Below are 21,141 nucleotides of genomic sequence, written 5' to 3' on the forward strand. Positions count from 1 at the left end.
AAGAGTTAAGAACGTAGTTCTTATTCTATTTTTCTCATGCGCGGGGTCTATGTGGGCAGTCCTGAGTGGGCAAGATGGGCCCATCTTGCATGCTCGAGTAGCATGCAAGATGGGCCCATCGAGTAGCATGCAAGATAATTAGAACGCAGGATTTGCTCCATCTTGCCCACGGGTGCTGCGTGCGATGTGATGAATAATCCTTAATGAGTCACATTTCAACGGCATGCACCACAATTTCATGTCATCCTTCAGTGAGATGAGAAACCTGCTTTTTTATTGTACGATAGTAAAATCATCAGTGACGAAGAATTTTTGACCTTGTACGAAAGTTACAGTTCCAAGAATCCAGAATTCCCTTACAGCTCCTACCCTAAGTTTGATTTCGACCAGATGGATGAATCAAGAGTGTTTAGCGGAGTTCAGACTGCAAAAGCAGGACATAACGTTATTGGCAAATGTCCTTCAATTACCAGACACTATACGCTGTCCACAAAGAACAACGGGTGACCGAACTGAAGGGCTTAGTATGCTTCTGAAGCGCTTCTCGTATTCATGTCGCTATTCAGACACAATTCATCGTTTCGCAAGACCAGTTCCTGAAATAAGTATGATTACCAATACAATGATGGATGATATTTTTCTGAGCCATGGTCATCCTATTTCACAATGGAATTTTGATATATTGATTCCACCACTGCTACAGGAGTATGCAGTTGTTACTCATGCAAAGGGTGCACCTCTCAGCAACTGTTTTGCGTTTATTGATGGAACAGTCAGACCAATTTCTCGCCCAGGCCAACACCAAAAAATGGTGTACAATGGCCATAAACGGGTACATTCCCTCAAGTTCCAGTCCGTCGGTCTACCAGATGGACTCATTGGAAATACCTATGGGCCTGTCGGTAGGTTATGTACACTGGGATGCCATGAATATAAGCTGCCACAGAAGGTTTCTTTCATTTATTAATTTTATTTATCCGTTTTGGTATGCAGAGGGGAGAAAACATGATGCAAGCACGTTAGTAGATTCCAATATTCTCCAGGAGTTGGAAAGGAATGCATTTTGCCCAGCTGGCCAACCCATGAGTGTTTATGGTGATCCCGCCTATCCGCTGCGAGTACACCTACAGGCACCATTTCGCCATGGTGTCCTAACACCGATGATAGAGCAATACAATTTTGACATGAGTTCTGTTAGAGTAACTGTGGAGTGGCTATTTGGTGACATCATCAACGACCTCAAGTTTTTGAACTTTAAGAAAAACCTGAAAATTGGAATGAGTTGAGTGGGAAAAATGTATCTTGTATGTGCACTTCTTAATAATGCTGGTACCTGCCTATATGGAAACAAAACCTCAGAGTTTTTCGGTCTGGACCCTCCTTCATTGCAGTATTATTTTAGATAAATTCTCTCTCATAAACCGAGCAGAAATGAAGGCCATTATAATTCAACATAAATTCATTAAGTACTTGAATTCTTCTTGGTGGTCAACAATGCAGAAGTGATCAAACTTGTAGCAATAACAATGAATGAACTTGGTTTTTTTTTTCCAATTCACAAAACGCAAGTAAATAATAAGACATCAATTTCAGCAAATACCTGTCTTGTTCCTGAAACAAATGAACACTGAATACTTAGGAAAAATGTCATTCTTTCTTCTCAAGAAGCTTTTGAATAACCGACAAAATGGCTTGATTTGTTTGTTGTTGATGCTGTAAGACAGTCACCATCACTTGCTGATTCTGCTCTTGCTCTAGTCTTCTTAGGTCCAGTTCTTGTTGTCGTAATTCTCGCTCAGTCTTCACTTTCTCTTGCATGAATTGAACTAGTGGTTCGGTGCGAGCACTTCTCCTTTGGCGCTTCGGTTTCTCCTGGCATCCATCGCCATTCTGTGTTAACTTGCGCTTTTTCGTTTCACTGTATCGCTCTAAAACTTTCTGCCTTATGTCCTCTGCCTTGCTTTTATCTTTTTTTTGCTTTCTTGACTGAGCATCACCAACTTTGTTTAAGCTTTCTTCTTTCCCGACGAATTCTTCAAGAAAAACATCTATTTCAGACATGTCGTCCACAGATATTCCACATGCAGTTTCTTCTTGATGCATCTTAGCCCTATACTTCTTCTGGAGAAGAAACCATCGGTCTCTTACTGCCCTTTTATCTTTGAGATGAAAACGGTGTCTTCACTTGATTTAACTTTTCTGTAATCGATTCCCACCTTTCTTCCTTGGCAAAACTTCCATTTTTGAACGAAAACAAATCGTTCGCCAGAATTTCTCGAATCAAAATAACATCATGATCTTCAGTCCACTCCATAGCTCTAAAAGCAAATTACGACAATTCATCTATTTGACCGATGGTCGAGGGAAAATGTAAACTTATTAAGGCAAACATGAAAATATTTTCCGTTGAAATTTCTTCGAAAGACTCAATAGTTAAGCTTACTTTGGCTTTCCATCGGAGGCGGGCGCCTACATCTTTTGCTCAAAGCTACGAGAATTGAAAATGTCCGTGTGTTTATCTATGTTTGAGTATACAATTTGAACAACATGAAAGAAAATAATTCTAAAAAACTAACAAGAGTAAAATAAAATGTTACAACAAGTTTGAGACAAGCTAGCGAGGGAAAAATACTCACGTTCTGGATACAACGCCAAAACTGATGAAGGTTCTCACGTTCGCGCGAAACGAAGGCGACTTGACAGACAACTCCAGAACGCCCACCGGAACAAAAAGTCACTTCCGGTCGCCGTCGCCGTTGCAAAATAGCCTGGTGCTTAAGTTCTCTATTTAAATTTGTAAACCACGCATATTTTCATCTTGTTATTCATAAGTCCTTGGAATTCTTTTATATTTATATTCGTTCTCACTTCACTCATTCAAGTTAAGTCAAGTCAATTTTTATTTAAACTTACACAGATATAATAATCATTATTGACTTGATAATGACGCTAAGCGAACGTCGAAACGTCGTAGCATTTCTCTTAAACTTTTAACCAAGATGGCTTTTAATTTTTTAAACTTTTCAACCTAATCGCAATTCTTTAAAGTTAAAAATTTTTCAGGGCTTTGAAGAAATGTTTCTCAACCCTAGTCTGTCTAGATCTGCTTTGGGACAATTTGTTAACTGCTGCTCAAAAGCTGTCTTTATATTTTTCTTTTTTCTCTCACTTGGTTGATGATTGATTTCACTCCTCTTGCTCTATGCAGATGTGAATAACTGTTTCATCGCGGCCTGTGCCTGTTTTGGACAATCATTTAAAAAATTTACCTTTCTAGCTATCGTTTCTCTATTCTTGACCTTCTCCTTTTTCTCTATTGTATGTGTACATGTAGTTTCGACGTTTCATCAAATCAAGCCTTGGCCAAGAAACTCTTAATAGAAGTACGGGCAGTTTACGGTAAGAAGAAGTGGAGGAAGTCAACCATCAAAAGTAAGCCTCTCTCATAAGTTCCTCCAATAAGATACCAGCTGGCCATATCGAATTTATATTGCTATTAATATTTTTCTATAAGAGTCGTTTTGAAGGTACTATGTGCAGGCAATCGAGCCTCTCAGACAAGTGGGTCAAAATAGATTGCGAGCAGTCTCTTTGCTCTAAAATCCGGGGCAATGAAGGTGAAAATATCGAAGATGTGCTTTACACATCTTTCGGGCGCCAGCTTAACTCTGCCAGTACTTTTACTTATTTTCTTATTTGTTCTCACTGGCTTTCCTTAGAGCAAAAGAGAGACTGCTTGTAGGCTGAGGTCAAATTAGCGTCATAACCCTACCTGTAGCGAATCTAAGTATACTGACTAACAAGTAAAATTCATCCATTCAAATCTTGATTCGCCCTCAACTATACGTACGTTATGTCCCGGCCAGATTGCTTGTGTGATGTAGCTATATAAAAAGATGTTGTTTCCAAAAATGGATTGAAGGGTGGAAACGGTTGAATCTATATTTGAACACAAGTCAATTTTTAAAGCGAGTCGAAAGCTGCCAATGCAATAAGGTGCTATCGCTGAATGAATAATGTTGGGTGGCAACCAATTTTTCTCGGAGTAATTTCTACTAATTCGTGTCGACAGCATGCTTCGTCAACTAACATACTCTGTTTTAAATTAGGTGCGGTTCATCAGCATTGGAGATCTATAAGAGATGATAAAATAAAGAAAGCAAACAACAGCTTTAAGAAGCACCGATGGCGAATCAAGCGAAGCAATCTTTTAAAGAGGGTAAGTATTTTACATCAATTATATAAGGCCAGATTGTTAACGTTTACTACTTTGTCTCTTATGTTTTGAAACAAGTCCCTTAAATCCAGTACAAGAAGAGAAAATATGATTAAAACAGTTATTATTTTTTCTTGGTAACAACTCTGCGCGTGTATTAAATCAGTTGCTTAATAGCAGCCTCCGCTGCTGTTTAACTGCTACAATGTCAACATGGTTTTCTTCCAAAGCTTGAGCTAAGTGGCTGATTTTTTTGTCTTTCGTCTATTTCAATCTTAGCAAGCTCATAATCGAGTTTTTCGTGTCAATGAAATGGCAGTTATGGCAACTTTGGCAGTTATTTGACTTCTCAATAGTGCTCCGACAAGGCTCTCACTTGTCTCGATCTTTTATTCCCTTTAGAAACTTTCTCGACGACTGTATACTCTGGACAACTCGACAGTGCTGTCTGATGGAGACAAGAAAAGGGCACGAGAAATTCTGTCTTCCCCAGACGCATTACATTTTATGTCGTCGGAAGAAAGCTGCGAAGAAGAGGCAGTAGAACCAAGGGTTGGCCCAACACCACAAAAAGTCAGAAGACTTTCATGGGAGAGGAGCAAACTGAGGAACATTAAAGTGATACTGGATGAGGCGTATTTTGCCGAAGTAACTGAGAAGCAACGTCGTACCAGTGCACGTGTCAACCGGACTGAGGATGAATCATCACGCCTGATCACGCCCTCACCCAACTAACGGCTCGCGTTGGGCTGTCCGCAGCGAATAAGTCGAGACATTTTTTTCAGCACATTTGACATTTTCTATATACTAGCTGAAATATTTTATTGATGTTCATTTGTTAAGAAAGGAATTGTAGGCACATTTTGCTCAAATAACGAGGACGATATTCGAAGACGATGTACTTTTTAAATAACAAAAGTCAATTATGTGTCACCGATCCATCGACTGAAGTGTATGTGTGATTTTACACAATAGTAATGAAGCACAGATTTCGCAAACGAACAGTATAAGTCTGGTATAGGTTATAGAAAAACGCACAATCACAACATATTAACCTGTCCTGTAATAATGAAAAAGGAAGAGAAAAAACCACTACTGCGCATGCTGAAAAAAAAAAGTGTTTCTGAAATAGAACATTGTACTTCCTCCCCTCTAAGTCTGGATACATCAGCAGGAACAAGAGGAAAAAATGTTTCCTACAAGTAACCTCGTATTTCCGTCGACATTCTGTCTTATTACGTCAACGGAAACAACAGGAAAACATGTTTCCGAAACGTAACCTTGTATTTCCGTGAACGTTTCGGTATGACGGAAATATAAAAAATTCATGTTTCCGGAACGTTACCATGTGTTTCCGCACATGTAAACATGAGGTTACATATGTGGAAACATTTGTTTCCTTCAACTGAAACCTGACGGAAACATGTAAAAAAAGTGATTCGGTTCCGTTGTTACCGCAGCAACGGAAACACGAGTAAACGTCACCGAGCCGCCAGCGGATACACGTGTGACCTGTTATGTTTCCGCAGCGGTTTCACAAATCTCTTTTACGTTTCCGATTACGGATTCTTGACATTTCGTCCTGTGAAGGTCCTTGAAAAACCTGATGCAGGCAAGATCCCTGCGTTTACTTAGGGTTGGGAGAGTAGACAAAACAAATGATTCCTCATAACCATTATCTGGAAAGATAATCTTCAATGCCCTGCTCTGAGCTGCTTCGATAAGATATCTACATAAGTGATGCACGTTCACTAAGAGATCTGATTGATGAACAATGTATCTACACTAGGTCAGTATGATAGGACTCTGACTCCTTAGAAAATCTCAAGGCATGCAGCCTTTTGTTAGCTCTTCAAACAATTTTCGCTGAGTATTTTTACGAGTTGTGCCGTATTTTGACAAGCCCGTAAGGCCAGTCAAATTATAAACGACAGGTAAAACAGTCATTCTTGGTGGGTGTCAAATATCACTGAAAGCGCCCGCATTAAATGATCTTTATCATTTAATTTACACTGAAACGGTCAATTCGCAAGTAAACAATCTTAAATCAAATTAATTAACAGGCACATCATCAAGAAAGGACACGCGTCTTCTAAGAGAAAAAAAGGGCGCGAACCGTGCGTGCTGTATTGCTAGCAATGATTACAGAATGAAAATGTAACTGTGCTTAAAAAAATTGTAAACTTGACTTAACTCTTAACAAAAATAATGCAATGCAATTAAAACTAAAATTAAGAACACAATTTGTCGTTCGCGACTCGTAAATCGTTTGATGATAGGTAGTGTTACGGTATTTTCTCAACCGCCAGAAAGATATCACCCATACTAAATCAGCTAATTTATTGACTGACGTAGTACGGAGCGATACCAATAACTAATACAATAACCATCCTCTTAACTTAGCTACGGAGCGAAATTAATACCTATACAATAACTATCCTCTTAACTTACAGCCCTCTATAAATACTATAACTTCAATCTCAGTGTACTACTACACAACTCACGGTTCTCTTTAAAGATCCTTGTCGCTTATCAATATCCACAACACTTTTCCAGGGCAGCCTTCCACACGGCTGACGATTCCAGTAAACAATTCTAACTACCCTATCCGGCCCTTGCTCCTCTGGGCTCCTCGTAGTAACACTAACTAACTGGAAAAGGTCTCTAACTTTAACCTATCGCGACTCCTTATATATCTTTTTGTATGTATAGTACCAGGTATGCAAAGTATGTAATTGTTCACGAAAAGTCCCCAAATGGGGGCATTCCAGATGAATGGAAGTAATTGGTGACATTATCTTTAACAAAAGTTGTTAAATTACCCAATGTGATCCTGACTTGTATGATGGGTAAAGATTGTAAATAAATAGAGTTTTTTTTATGGTTGTGTGGAACCTTTTCATCTCTGCTTAAAACATTATTATTGGAATTTTTTTTAGATATTCACACCATTTAATCAGATCAAAGTTTGTTAAAGGGATTGTTTTGTGAAATTGTGGTCTTACAAAATTGCTTCGATTAATGGAATTGAATTTAACGGGCTGCTTTTTCCTGGAAGTAATCTTTTGCTTTTTTTTTAGGTTTTTTTTTTTTGGATTTTTTTAAACCTCTGCCAACTAGATCATTTGACCAGTTTCCGATAAATGGAGGTGGATATGCGCAAGCACCCAATCTTGGAGCTCCTTTGCCACCTTTTGATCCCAACCGTGGTGCCTCTCGTCCAGAAATTAAGTTCTTAACCAAACCAATAGCCATTGGAATACCAATTGAAGCAAGAATAGTCCCAAGGTCTCCTCCTTTTTAAGTCTGTATTGGTTTAGTATGAACACCTTGTCTACTTTGTAAAACGCCTAAAATATATCTATTCTGTTTTTCAGTTAATACATTATTGTATTGAATGAGTTGATTTATTTTATTCTCTGGTATTAGAGAACCACCTGACTGAGCACCTTTTCCAGAAATTGCTTTAACTGACTGAGATGCTCCTTCACTTGCCAAACCAGATAAAGCAGAAAGTCCAAATGTCTTTCCAACAGTTGGTAAAAGAGTTCTTCTCAATCTAATAATTGATGTTAAAAGGCTGCCTCCAATTTGGTTTCTGATGCTTGATTGAGCCAATTTTATATCAATACCTTTTTTCAATTGACGATGTTTGTTAACCGTTTGGCTACTGTCTCTAGAACCAAGAGTTTATCATTACTTGTCAATACGTTCGAGGCTGATCTCAATTTTATTGACTGTTTGTTTTTATAAGCTCTACCGAGATTCATTTTTTTTGATTTGGAGATAGTTTAACGTTGACTTCAAATAACTGTGTCACATCTTGTATATAATATACGTCATACAATTATTCAATCATATAACATATTCAATCAACAAGAAAAGAGATAAATCAATCAATCAAACATTTCAATAATTTACACTATCAGCAATTCATTTTCGACTTGTTTTATTATTAGTTCTTTATCGTATAGTACAACAGCATTCACTTTGAAAACACTATCAGCAGCTGCTTGAACATTGAGTTTATATCTAAAAATAAGCTGCTTGGGATCTCTTGTAACCTTTCCAGTTTGATAACGGAGATCGAAATAAATAAATCCGAAAAGAGAATTGAAATTACTGAGATTAAGTTCCGTGCCTGAATTGTAATCATTCTTCCGCATTGCATAACTCATCAAATCATTCAATATTCTCACTTTGGAGTCGCTTTCGTATTTCACTTCGGGATAAAATACGCCATTACCATATTCTAAACGACAAGTTGCGAGATAACTACCACCACCACGGTCAGCGTTGATATTGAATGTATAATATTCATACGGATTCGCCTCATCATTACCGTCTTTATTACGCTGAAGAAATACAAAGACATGCTTTATATTATCCATGATTATACTGATCTGAGAAAATCCCGATGATATAGTGCCACTGAGATGATTTTTCAAACATAAAAAGAATCGATCGATCACAACGCGAGCATTATCGACAGCGTTCAATTTGCAGATGAGATTTGCGTCATCTAGTAGCTCGATTTGAAATTGTAATTTCATTGTTGGTAACGTGCGATCTTTAAGCTCTTCAAAAAATGAATAACGGTTGAGAGGAATGATTACATTTATATCATTGTTTCCACTTGTTAACAGGCGTCGTGCTTCAAATCCAGCGTTTTGATTGGCATTTACTATTCTGTGCTCTGTTTCCAGGTACCATAGATTATTTATAACGACGCTTCTTGAGTAATCGGTCTGCTCCAAAGGCAGTACCATCGGCTTTGTTTTGAACCTGGAACTGGACCTCGAAGTAAGCAGTATACCAAACGAAAAGACTACTTCGGTCGTTGATGGTGAATTTGTAACTAGTCTTAGATTGTTCTTGATCATTAGCTGGGCTACGGATAACATCATCAAGCTGGATTCTTACTAATTCATTTTGTAATAAATACTGATCTGTTCTGAATGACATTATATTATTATGTTAGATTATTTTACCGTCTGATACCATTACCACTTATCAACCGATTGAGAATCATGTCTGTTGACTCTTCTTGTGCGTTTGGTTTCATCTTGGCAGGACTTTTTCATGGAGTGTTTTTATTTTGCATTTTGTGTAATGTTCTCATTATAAAATCACCCGATCGTTGAGAAACAGCTTTTCCAAAACGTTCTCCAGCATGTGAAACACCTGCATCAAGAGCTTTTTTAGCAAATGGTTTTGCAACTGATTTGACTCACCATAGAGTCTCTGTGGCTCAGTGGTCTGACGTTCGATTCCTCAAGAGGACTCGAAATTGTTTCTTTGTCCCACACTCGTGACGAGACAATTAAAGTCTCTTTCTATTTCTTTACTGGGCTCAAAACTTACCACCTTTTTTATTCCGATCGATTCTTGTTTTTCTTGCTGACATGTTACCCATGAGACTATATCTTATTGAAAAGAGCAGGATCTGCAGGATTATACCTTTGCAATCATGTCCATCCCATCTGAATCCAAGACTATTACAAGAGTAGTTGTAAGATCCCTCGGTATTTGTACAATTGCCATCCTCGCTACAGATGTGGGAATTTAGAGCACAGTCGTCGACGTCTTAAATAAAATCAATGGATTGTACCCATCATCATTGGAAGGAGGGAAGGGGAACGCGGAGCTGTGCAACGCAAAACCAGATCTACCGCTTGTTAATCCAGTCGTCTTAGTGGAAACGTTTGTGTCTTAGATGTGATTTTCGGAGTACGTTATAATTAGGATTATATAACTTGTGTTTCTACAATGTTCATTACCTGTGCAAATGTCTATATCCCCGGTGAATCCACGTTTACAAGTGCACTTGAATGATCCCTTGGTGTTTTGGCAAACGACGTTTTCATTGCTGCAGTTGTGGGTATCTGTAGCACACTCGTCGATGTCTAAAATAAAGTCAATAGACCTTTGGTCAAAATACTGAATTACAGAGGTCGCAAGAGGTGGGGAAGGAGAAGGCAGAGCAGTGGAATGCAAAACCAGATCTACGGCTTGTTAATCCAGTCGTCTTAGTGGAAACGTTTGTGTCTTAGATGTGATTTTCGGAGTACGTTATAATTAGGATTATATAACTTGTGTTTCTACAATGTTCATTACCTGTGCAGTTGTGTATATCCCCGGTGAATCCACGTTTACAAGTGCACTTGAATGATCCCTTGGTGTTTTGGCAAACGACGTTTTCATTGCTGCAGTTGTGGGTATCTGTAGCACACTCGTCGATGTCTAAAATAAAGTCAATAGACCTTTGGTCAAAATACTGAATTACAGAGGTCGCAGGAATTGGGGAAGGGGAACACGGAGCTGTGCAATGCAAAACCAGATCTACGGCTTGTTAATCCAGTCGTCTTAGTGGAAACGTTTGTGTCTTACATGTGATGTTCAGAGTACGTTATAATTGGGATTATATAAATTGTGTTTCTACAATGTTCATTACCTGTGCAGTTGTGTATATCCCCGGTGAATCCACGTTTACAAGTGCACTTGAATGATCCCTTGGTGTTTTGGCAAACGACGTTTTCATTGCTGCAGTTGTGGGTATCTGTAGCACACTCGTCGATGTCTAACACAAAGTCAATACACCTTTGGTCAAAATTTTAATTTAGAGAGGTCGCAGGAAGTGGGGAAGGGGAACGCGGAGCTGTGCAATGCAAAACCAGATCTACGGCTTGTTAATCCAGTCGTCTTAGTGGAAACGTTTGTGTCTTAGATGTGATTTTCGGAGTACGTTATAATTAGGATTATATAACTTGTGTTTCTACAATGTTCATTACCTGTGCAGTTGTGTATATCCCCGGTGAATCCACGTTTACAAGTGCATTTGAATGATCCCTTGGTGTTTTGGCAAACGACGTTTTCATTACTGCAGTTATGGGTATCTGTAGCACACTCGTCGATGTCTAAATTAAAGTCAATAGACCTTTGGTCAAAATACTGAATTACAGAGGTCCCAGGAAGTGGGGAAGGGGAACGCGGAGCTGTGCAATGCAAAACCAGATCTACGGCTTGTTAATCCAGTCGTCTTAGTGGAAACGTTTGTGTCTTAGATGTGATTTTCGGAGTACGTTATAATTAGGATTATATAACTTGTGTTTCTACAATGTTCATTACCTGTGCAGTTGTGTATATCCCCGGTGAATCCACGTTTACAAGTGCACTTGAATGATCCCTTGGTGTTTTGGCAAACGACGTTTTCATTGCTGCAGTTATGGGTATCTGTAGCACACTCGTCGATGTCTAAAATAAAGTCAATAGACCTTTGGTCAAAATACTGAATTACAGAGGTCGCAGGAAGTGGGGAAGGGGAACGCGGAGCTGTGCAATGCAAAACCAGATCTACGGCTTGTTAATCCAGTCGTCTTAGTGGAAACGTTTGTGTCTTAGATGTGATTTTCGGAGTACGTTATAATTAGGATTATATAACTTGTGTTTCTACAATGTTCATTACCTGTGCAGTTGTGTATATCCCCAGTGAATCCACGTTTACAAGTGCACTTGAATGATCCCTTGGTGTTTTGGCAAACGACGTTTTCATTGCTGCAGTTGTGGGTATCTGTAGCACACTCGTTGATGTCTAAAATAAAGTCAATAGACCTTTGGTCAAAATTTTAAGTTAGAGAGGTCGCAGGAAGTGGGGAAGGGGAACGCGGAGCTGTGAAATGCAAAACCAGATCTACGGCTTGTTAATCCAGTCGTCTTAGTGGAAACGTTTGTGTCTTAGATGTGATTTTCGGAGTACGTTATAATTAGGATTATATAACTTGTGTTTCTACAATGTTCATTACCTGTGCAGTTGTGTATATCCCCAGTGAATCCACGTTTACAAGTGCACTTGAATGATCCCTTGGTGTTTTGGCAAACGACGTTTTCATTGCTGCAGTTGTGGGTATCTGTAGCACACTCGTCGATGTCTAAAATAAAGTCAATAGACCTTTGGTCAAAATACTGAATTACAGAGGTCGCAGGAGGTTGGGAAGGGGAACGCGGAGCTTTGCAATGCAAAACCAGATCTACGGCTTGTTAATCCAGTCGTCTTAGTGGAAGCGTTTGTGTCTTAGATGTGATGTTCGGAGTACGTTATAATTAGGATTATATAACTTGTGTTTCTACAATGTTCATTACCTGTGCAGTTGTGTATATCCCCGGTGAATCCACGTTTACAAGTGCACTTGAATGATCCCTTGGTGTTTTGGCAAACGACGTTTTCATTGCTGCAGTTGTGGGTATCTGTAGCACACTCGTCGATGTCTAAAATAAAGTCAATAGACCTTAGGTCAAAATACTGAATTACAGAGGTCACAGGAAGTGGGGAAGGGAAACGCGGAGCTGTGCAATGCAAAACCAGATCTACGGCTTGTTAATCCAGTCGTCTTAGTGGAAACGTTTGTGTCTTAGATGTGATTTTCGGAGTACGTTATAATTAGGATTATATAACTTGTGTTTCTACAATGTTCATTACCTGTGCAGTTGTGTATATCCCCGGTGAATCCACGTTTACAAGTGCACTTGAATGATCCCTTGGTGTTTTGGCAAACGACGTTTTCATTGCTGCAGTTGTGGGTATCTGTAGCACACTCGTCGATGTCTAAAATAAAGTCAATAGACCTTTGGTCAAAATACTGAATTACAGAGGTCGCAGGAAGTGGGGAATGGAAACGCGGAGCTGTGCAATGCAAAACCAGATCTACGGCTTGTTAATCCAGTCGTCTTAGTGGAAACGTTTGTGTCTTAGATGTGATTTTCGGAGTACGTTATAATTAGAATTATATATAAGTTGTGTTTCTACAATGTTCATTACCTGTGCAGTTGTGTATATCTCCGGTGAATCCACGTTTACAAGTGCACTTGAATGATCCCTTGGTGTTTTGGCAAACGATGTTTTCATTGCTGCAGTTGTGGGTATCTGTAGCACACTCGTCGATGTCTAAAATAAAGTCATTAGACCTCTGGTCAAAATACTGAGTTACAGAGGTCGCAGGAGGTGGGGAAGGGGAACGCGGAGCTGTGCAATGCAAAACCAGATCTACGGCTTGTTAATCCAGTCGTCTTAGTGGAAACGTTTGTGTCTTAGATGTGATTTTCGGAGTAGGTTATAATTAGGATTATATAACTTGTGTTTCTACAATGTTCATTACCTGTGCAGTTGTGTATATCCCCGGTGAATCCACGTTTACAAGTGCACTTGAATGATCCCTTGGTGTTTTGGCAAACGACGTTTTCATTGCTGCAGTTGTGGGTATCTGTAGCACACTCGTCGATGTCTAAAATAAAGTCAATAGACCTTTGGTCAAAATACTGAATTACACAGGTCGCAGGAAGTGGGGAAGGGGAACGCGGAGCCGTGCAATGCAAAACCAGATCTACGGCTTGTTAATCCAGTCGTCTTAGTGGAAACGTTTGTGTCTTAGATGTGATTTTCGGAGTACGTTATAATTAGGATTATATAACTTGTGTTTCTATAATGTTCATTACCTGTGCAGTTGTGTATATCCACGGTGAATCCACGTTTACAAGTGCACTTGAATGATCCCTTGGTGTTTTGGCAAACGCCGTTTTCGTTGCTGCAGTTGTGGGTATCTGTAGCACACTCGTCGATGTCTAAAATAAAGTCAATAGACCTTTGGTCAAAATACTGAATTACAGAGGTCGCAGGAAGTGGGGAAGGGGAACGCGGAGCTGTGCAATGCAAAACCAGATCTACGGCTTGTTAATCCAGTCGTCTTAGTGGAAACGTTTGTGTCTTAGATGTGATTTTCGGAGTACGTTATAATTAGGATTATATAACTTGCGTTTCTACAATGTTCATTACCTGTGCAGTTGTGTACATCCCCGGTGAATCCACGTTTACAAGTGCACTTGAATGATCCCTTGGTGTTTTGGCAAACGACGTTTTCGTTGCTGCAGTTGTGGGTATCTGTAGCACACTCGTCGATGTCTAAAATAAAGTCAATAGACCTTTGGTCAAAATACTCAATTACAGAGGTCGCAGGAAGTGGGGAAGGGGAACGCGGAGCTGTGCAATGCAAAACCAGATCTACGGCTTCTTAATCCAGTCGTCTTAGTGGAAACGTTTGTGTCTTAGATGTGATTTTCGGAGTACGTTATAATTAGGATTATATAACTTGTGTTTCTACAATGTTCATTACCTGTGCAGTTGTGTATATCCCCGGTGAATCCACGTTTACAAGTGCACTTGAATGATCCCTTGGTGTTTTGGCAAACGACGTTTTCATTGCTGCAGTTGTGGGTATCTGTAGCACACTCGTCGATGTCTAAAATAAAGTCAATAGACCTTTGGTCAAAATACTGAATTACACAGGTCGCAGGAAGTGGGGAAGGGGAACGCGGAGCCGTGCAATGCAAAACCAGATCTACGGCTTGTTAATCCAGTCGTCTTAGTGGAAACGTTTGTGTCTTAGATGTGATTTTCGGAGTACGTTATAATTAGGATTATATAACTTGTGTTTCTATAATGTTCATTACCTGTGCAGTTGTGTATATCCCCGGTGAATCCACGTTTACAAGTGCACTTGAATGATCCCTTGGTGTTTTGGCAAACGACGTTTTCGTTGCTGCAGTTGTGGGTATCTGTAGCACACTCGTCGATGTCTAAAATAAAGTCAATAGACCTTTGGTCAAAATACTGAATTACAGAGGTCGCAGGAAGTGGGGAAGGGGAACGCGGAGCTGTGCAATGCAAAACCAGATCTACGGCTTGTTAATCCAGTCGTCTTAGTGGAAACGTTTGTGTCTTAGATGTGATTTTCGGAGTACGTTATAATTAGGATTATATAACTTGCGTTTCTACAATGTTCATTACCTGTGCAGTTGTGTACATCCCCGGTGAATCCACGTTTACAAGTGCACTTGAATGATCCCTTGGTGTTTTGGCAAACGACGTTTTCGTTGCTGCAGTTGTGGGTATCTGTAGCACACTCGTCGATGTCTAAAATAAAGTCAATAGACCTTTGGTCAAAATACTGAATTACAGAGGTCGCAGGAAGTGGGGAAGGGGAACGCGGAGCTGTGCATTGCAAAACCAGATCTACGGCTTCTTAATCCAGTCGTCTTAGTGGAAACGTTTGTGTCTTAGATGTGATTTTCGGAGTACGTTATAATTAGGATTATATAACTTGTGTTTCTACAATGTTCATTACCTGTGCAGTTGTGTATATCCCCGGTGAATCCACGTTTACAAGTGCACTTGAATGATCCCTTGGTGTTTTGGCAAACGACGTTTTCGTTGCTGCAGTTGTGGGTATCTGTAGCACACTCGTCGATGTCTAAAATAAAGTCAATAGACCTTTGGTCAAAATACTGAATTACAGTGGTCGCAGGAAGTGGGGAAGGGGAACGCGGAGCTGTGCAATGCAAAACCAGATCTACGGCTTCTTAATCCAGTCGTCTTAGTGGAAACGTTTGTGTCTTAGATGTGATTTTCGGAGTACGTTATAATTAGGATTATATAACTTGTGTTTCTACAATGTTCATTACCTGTGCAGTTGTGTATATCCCCGGTGAATCCACGTTTACAAGTGCACTTGAATGATCCCTTGGTGTTTTGGCAAACGACGTTTTCGTTGCTGCAGTTGTGGGTATCTGTAGCACACTCGTCGATGTCTAAAATAAAGTCAATAGACCTTTGGTCAAAATACTGAATTACAGTGGTCGCAGGAAGTGGGGAAGGGGAACGCGGAGCCGTGCAATCCAAAACCAGATATACGGCTTGTTAATCCAGTCGTCTTAGTGGAAACGTTTGTGTCTTAGATGTGATTTTCGGAGTACGTTATAATTAGGATTATATAACTTGTGTTTCTACAATGTTCATTACCTGTGCAGTTGTGTATATCCCCGGTGAATCCACGTTTACAAGTGCATTTGAATGATCCCTTGGTGTTTTGGCAAGCGACGTTTTCATTGCTGCAGTTGTGGGTATCTGTAGCACACTCGTCGATGTCTAAAATAAAGTCAATAGACCTTTGGTCAAAATACTGAATTACAGAGGTCGCAGGAGGTGGGGAAGGGGAACGCGGAGCTGTGCAATGCAAAACCAGATCTACTGCTTGTTAATCCAGTCGTCTTAGTGGAAACGTTTGTGTCTTAGATGTGATTTTCGGAGTACGTTATAATTAGGATTATATAACTTGTGTTTCTACAATGTTCATTACCTGTGCAGTTGTGTATATCCCCGGTGAATCCACGTTTACAAGTGCACTTGAATGATCCCTTGGTGTTTTGGCAAACGACGTTTTCATTGCTGCAGTTGTGGGTATCTGTAGCACACTCGTCGATGTCTAAAATAAAGTCAATAGACCTTTGGTCAAAATACTGAGTTACAGAAGTCGCAGGAGGTTGGGAAGGGGAACGCGGAGCTGTGCAATGCAAAACCAGATCTACGGCTTGTTAATCCAGTCGTCTTAGTGGAAACGTTTGTGTCTTAGATGTGATTTTCGGAGTACGTTATAATTAGGATTATATAACTTGTGTTTCTACAATGTTCATTACCTGTGCAGTTGTGTATATCCCCAGTGAATCCACGTTTACAAGTGCACTTGAATGATCCCTTGGTGTTTTGGCAAACGACGTTTTCATTGCTGCAGTTGTGGGTATCTGTAGCACACTCGTTGATGTCTAAAATAAAGTCAATAGACCTTTGGTCAAAATTTTAATTTAGAGAGGTCGCAGGAAGTGGGGAAGGGGAACGCGGAGCTGTGCAATGCAAAACCAGATCTACGGCTTGTTAATCCAGTCGTCTTAGTGGAAACGTTTGTGTCTTAGATGTGATTTTCGGAGTACGTTATAATTAGGATTATATAACTTGTGTTTCTACAATGTTCATTACCTGTGCAGTTGTGTATATCCCCGGTGAATCCACGTTTACAAGTGCATTTGAATGATCCCTTGGTGTTTTGGCAAACGACGTTTTCATTACTGCAGTTATGAGTATCTGTAGCACACTCGTCGATGTCTAAATTAAAGTCAATAGACCTTTGGTCAAAATACTCAATTACAGAGGTCGCAGGAAGTGGGGAAGGGGAACGCGGAGCTGTGCAATGCAAAACCAGATCTACGGCTTGTTAATCCAGTCGTCTTAGTGGAAACGTTTGTGTCTTAGATGTGATTTTCGGAGTACGTTATAATTAGGATTATATAACTTGTGTTTCTACAATGTTCATTACCTGTGCAGTTGTGTATATCCCCGGTGAATCCACGTTTACAAGTGCACTTGAATGATCCCTTGGTGTTTTGGCAAACGACGTTTTCATTGCTGCAGTTATGGGTATCTGTAGCACACTCGTCGATGTCTAAAATAAAGTCAATAGACCTTTGGTCAAAATACTGAATTACAGAGGTCGCAGGAAGTGGGGAAGGGGAACGCGGAGCTGTGCAATGCAAAACCAGATCTACGGCTTGTTAATCCAGTCGGCTTAGTGGAAACGTTTGTGTCTTAGTTGTGATTTGCGGAGTACGTTATAATTAGGATTATATAACTTGTGTTTCTACAATGTTCATTACCTGTGCAGTTGTGTATATCCCCAGTGAATCCACGTTTACAAGTGCACTTGAATGATCCCTTGGTGTTTTGGCAAACGACGTTTTCATTGCTGCAGTTGTGTGTATCTGTAGCACACTCGTTGATGTCTAAAATAAAGTCAATAGACCTTTGGTCAAAATTTTAATTTAGAGAGGTCGCAGGAAGTGGGGAAGGGGAACGCGGAGCTGTGCAATGCAAAACCAGATCTACGGCTTGTTAATCCAGTCGTCTTAGTGGAAACGTTTGTGTCTTAGATGTGATTTTCGGAGTACGTTATAATTTGGATTATATAACTTGTGTTTCTACAATGTTCATTACCTGTGCAGTTGTGTATATCCCCAGTGAATCCACGTTTACAAGTGCACTTGAATGATCCCTTGGTGTTTTGGCAAACGACGTTTTCATTGCTGCAGTTGTGGGTATCTGTAGCACACTCGTCGATGTCTAAAATAAAGTCAATAGACCTTTGGTCAAAATACTGAATTACAGAGGTCGCAGGAGGTTGGGAAGGGGAACGCGGAGCTTTGCAATGCAAAACCAGATCTACGGCTTGGTAATCCAGTCGTCTTAGTGGAAACGTTTGTGTCTTAGATGTGATTTTCGGAGTACGTTATAATTAGGATTACATAACTTGCGTTTCTACAATGTTCATTACCTGTGCAGTTGTGTACATCCCCGGTGAATCCACGTTTACAAGTGCACTTGAATGATCCCTTGGTGTTTTGGCAAACGACGTTTTCATTGCTGCAGTTGTGGGTATCTGTAGCACACTCGTCGATGTCTAAAATAAAGTCAATAGACGTATGGTCAAAATACTGAATTACAGAGGTCGCAGGAAGTGGGGAAGGGAAACGCGGAGCTGTGCAATGCAAAACCAGATCTACGGCTTGTTAACCAGTCGTCTTAGTGGAAACGTTTGTGTCTTAGATGTGATTTTCGGAGTACGTTATAATTAGGATTATATAACTTGTGTTTCTACAATGTTCATTACCTGTGCAGTTGTGTATATCCCCGGTGAATCCACGTTTACAAGTGCACTTGAATGATCCCTTGGTGTTTTGGCAAACGACGTTTTCATTGCTGCAGTTGTGGGTATCTGTAGCACACTCGTCGATGTCTAAAATAAAGTCAATAGACCTTTGGTCAAAATACTGAATTACAGAGGTCGCAGGAAGTGGGGAAGGGGAACGCGGAGCTGTGCAATGCAAAACCAGATCTACGGCTTGTTAATCCAGTCGTCTTAGTGGAGACGTTTGTGTCTTAGATGTGATTTTCGGAGTACGTTATAATTAGGATTATATAACTTGTGTTTCTACAATGTTCAGTACCTCTGCAGTTGTGTATAACCCCAGTGAATCCAAGTTTACAAGTGCACTTGAATGATCCCTTGGTGTTTTGGCAAACGACGTTTTCATTGCTGCAGTTGTGGGTATTTATAGCACACTCGTCGATGTCTAAAATAAAGTCAATAGACCTTTGGTCAAAATACTGAATTACAGAGGTCGCAGGAAGTGGTGGGGGGATGGGGGGGAGAGGAAGTCTGACGTGCAATGCTATTTGTCGCCAGTGGTGTGTGAAGAAGCAAGTTAGAACAAAAAATGCGAGGCTGTGGAGAGGAACATTCTTCGCTCCACTTTTCTTGGCACGGGATGCCTGTAATAGGCTGGGGTGACACTACAGCTTGAAAACACATAATGGGGCTGGCTTGAGATCCTTTCTAAAGAAAAAGCAAGAAAATTGAAACTACGCGTCATAAGTAGAGCCGATTTTGAATTATAAACCATCCGAGGGGATAGGTCCCGGTATTGCAATGAAACACAAAATTAATTTTTATTATTTTAATTCTTGCCTTTTTCACAATCGTGGCCAGTGAACCCAGACGCACATAAGCATCGATATCGTTTTCTTGTGAATCCCGACTGGCAGGTGCCGTGGTTTTCGCATGGAGACTGAGCACAGAAATTCTTTAAAAGAAAAAGAAAGAAATAAAAGAAATGGGATGTCACAAGTAATTATTCAATACCTTAACAACGTTCTCCGATATCTCCCCGAGAACTTGAGTACAAAAAGAAAAAAAAAATCGGGAAGGGGTGCCTGTAGATAGGATTTAAAGAGTATGGTGACGTTCCTAAGAACAACATCTTGGAACCCCAGTCATAGCTCAATTGTACCTTTCTACCTGTTCTTAGCATCTCCCGGGTCATGGAATTGATCTAATTATTGCGACTGTTTTTAAGCTTCGAACCAATGGAATAAAATTGCCTTTTGCAGAAATGCCTTAAAATAACCATTCCAGTTATCTTTTCTCCCGATAATTTTCTTATTAGAAGCGTGGTTGTACTTTCTTTAATAGAGCAGCGATCAATTGTTTACTCAAGGCAGGTGAGCATGGCTCTAAAATGAATACGACAAAGTACTCGCTCATGTTAACGGTGTTGGGTGTCCGTCCTCAAGGCGCTCAAAGGATTTTTGTTTTTGGTAATTTCTTATGTACAAAAAATCCGTAACGACGCTAGCAGGTGGTTAAAATTATGTAAAAATAACAAATCATGGATGAAAGTATCCCTTAGCTCTCCTGAATGGCTTAAAAAGAGAGAGGTGCAATTGACATTTAATTAACAGCTCGTCTATGTACCTTAGTTCCATGGTACACATAATTCGATGCTTGTACCAGATCCTCGTCATACTCTTTAGCAGTTGAGTTATTCAGTTCACAGTTGTGTGCTTCTGCCCCATTTTCTCCAAAATAAAAGTTAACGCTGACGCAGTTATAGTTCAGGTAGCAACGGTATTCACAAGTGTCCCTGTCAATCACACTGATATTTGCTATGGTGTGATTAATAAGACGTTCTCCTACGAAGAACAGGGTCGATGGAAAGGCTAATATACGGCATTGATCTAAAAATTCAAATCATTAAAAGTCAAATAGCGTCATGGGTTCTAAAGGTCTAGGTTGCTGTTAAACTCGTTTTCCCAGCGCTTGGGTCTTGCCTAGATAATTATGACATATATATATATATATATATATATATATATATATATATATATAGATACTCTAGTTTTTTTCAAGAGAAAAGATCTTTAGAAAAGGATTTTATGGACAGAAGACATGTTATTTGGCACGTTTATCGATTATCCTATGATTTCCAGAACATTCTTGATTAGTCCTTTAGGAAAGTTCTAGTGGTTTCGACATGAACACGTGACTGCTATTTATAGAAACTCAAGTTGTTTATCGTAAATTCTATAAAATTATATGATGTAATTTTACTAAAAATAGACGTGTTGTGGACCTGTGGAATCTTCTAGAAAGATTGCAAGCAACTATATAAGAAGGTGCTGTAGGTTGTTGTGTTTTGGAGGAAAAAAAAGA

At 39.8% G+C, this 21,141-nt stretch overlaps 3 protein-coding genes and 1 pseudogene across 3 annotated transcripts in view; 2 read left to right on the plus strand and 2 right to left on the minus strand.

Annotated features, from left to right (window-relative positions):
• The window catches only part of LOC111346825 (uncharacterized), a 551,029-nt gene that overhangs the window by 29,155 nt on the left and 500,733 nt on the right, over window positions 1-21,141 (minus strand). The window contains 1 exon segment of the mRNA XM_088749275.1: window positions 6,820-6,830. Coding sequence (XP_088605401.1) covers window positions 6,820-6,830 — 11 coding nt within the window.
• LOC148737165 (uncharacterized) lies at window positions 239-1,406 on the plus strand (annotated as a pseudogene).
• On the minus strand, window positions 1,648-2,314 carry LOC148737166 (uncharacterized). Its single transcript, XM_088749084.1, has 2 exons — window positions 2,217-2,314; window positions 1,648-2,179 (listed from the first exon to the last, which is right to left on the minus strand). The coding sequence occupies exons 1-2, from the start codon at window positions 2,312-2,314 to the stop codon at window positions 1,648-1,650; spliced, it is 630 nt and encodes a 209-aa protein (XP_088605210.1).
• Window positions 3,321-4,982, plus strand: LOC148737167 (uncharacterized). The gene is given in 4 exon segments (XM_088747746.1): window positions 3,321-3,432; window positions 4,110-4,219; window positions 4,619-4,921; window positions 4,923-4,982. Coding segments are annotated over 4 exon segments (585 nt in total).

The sequence above is a fragment of the Stylophora pistillata genome, chromosome 2 (assembly GCF_964205215.1).
Source record: "Stylophora pistillata chromosome 2, jaStyPist1.2, whole genome shotgun sequence".
In the NCBI taxonomy this organism is placed as follows: domain Eukaryota; kingdom Metazoa; phylum Cnidaria; class Anthozoa; order Scleractinia; family Pocilloporidae; genus Stylophora; species Stylophora pistillata.

Coding starts and splice junctions, on each gene's coding strand:
- LOC148737166 (XM_088749084.1), bottom strand. CDS start 2,314: ATGGAGTGGACTGAAGATCATGATGTTATTTTGATTCGAGAAATTCTG. Junction 2,180..2,216: donor AGTTTTGCCAAGGAAGAAAG/GTGGGAATCGAT, acceptor AATCAAGTGAAG/ACACCGTTTTCATCTCAAAG.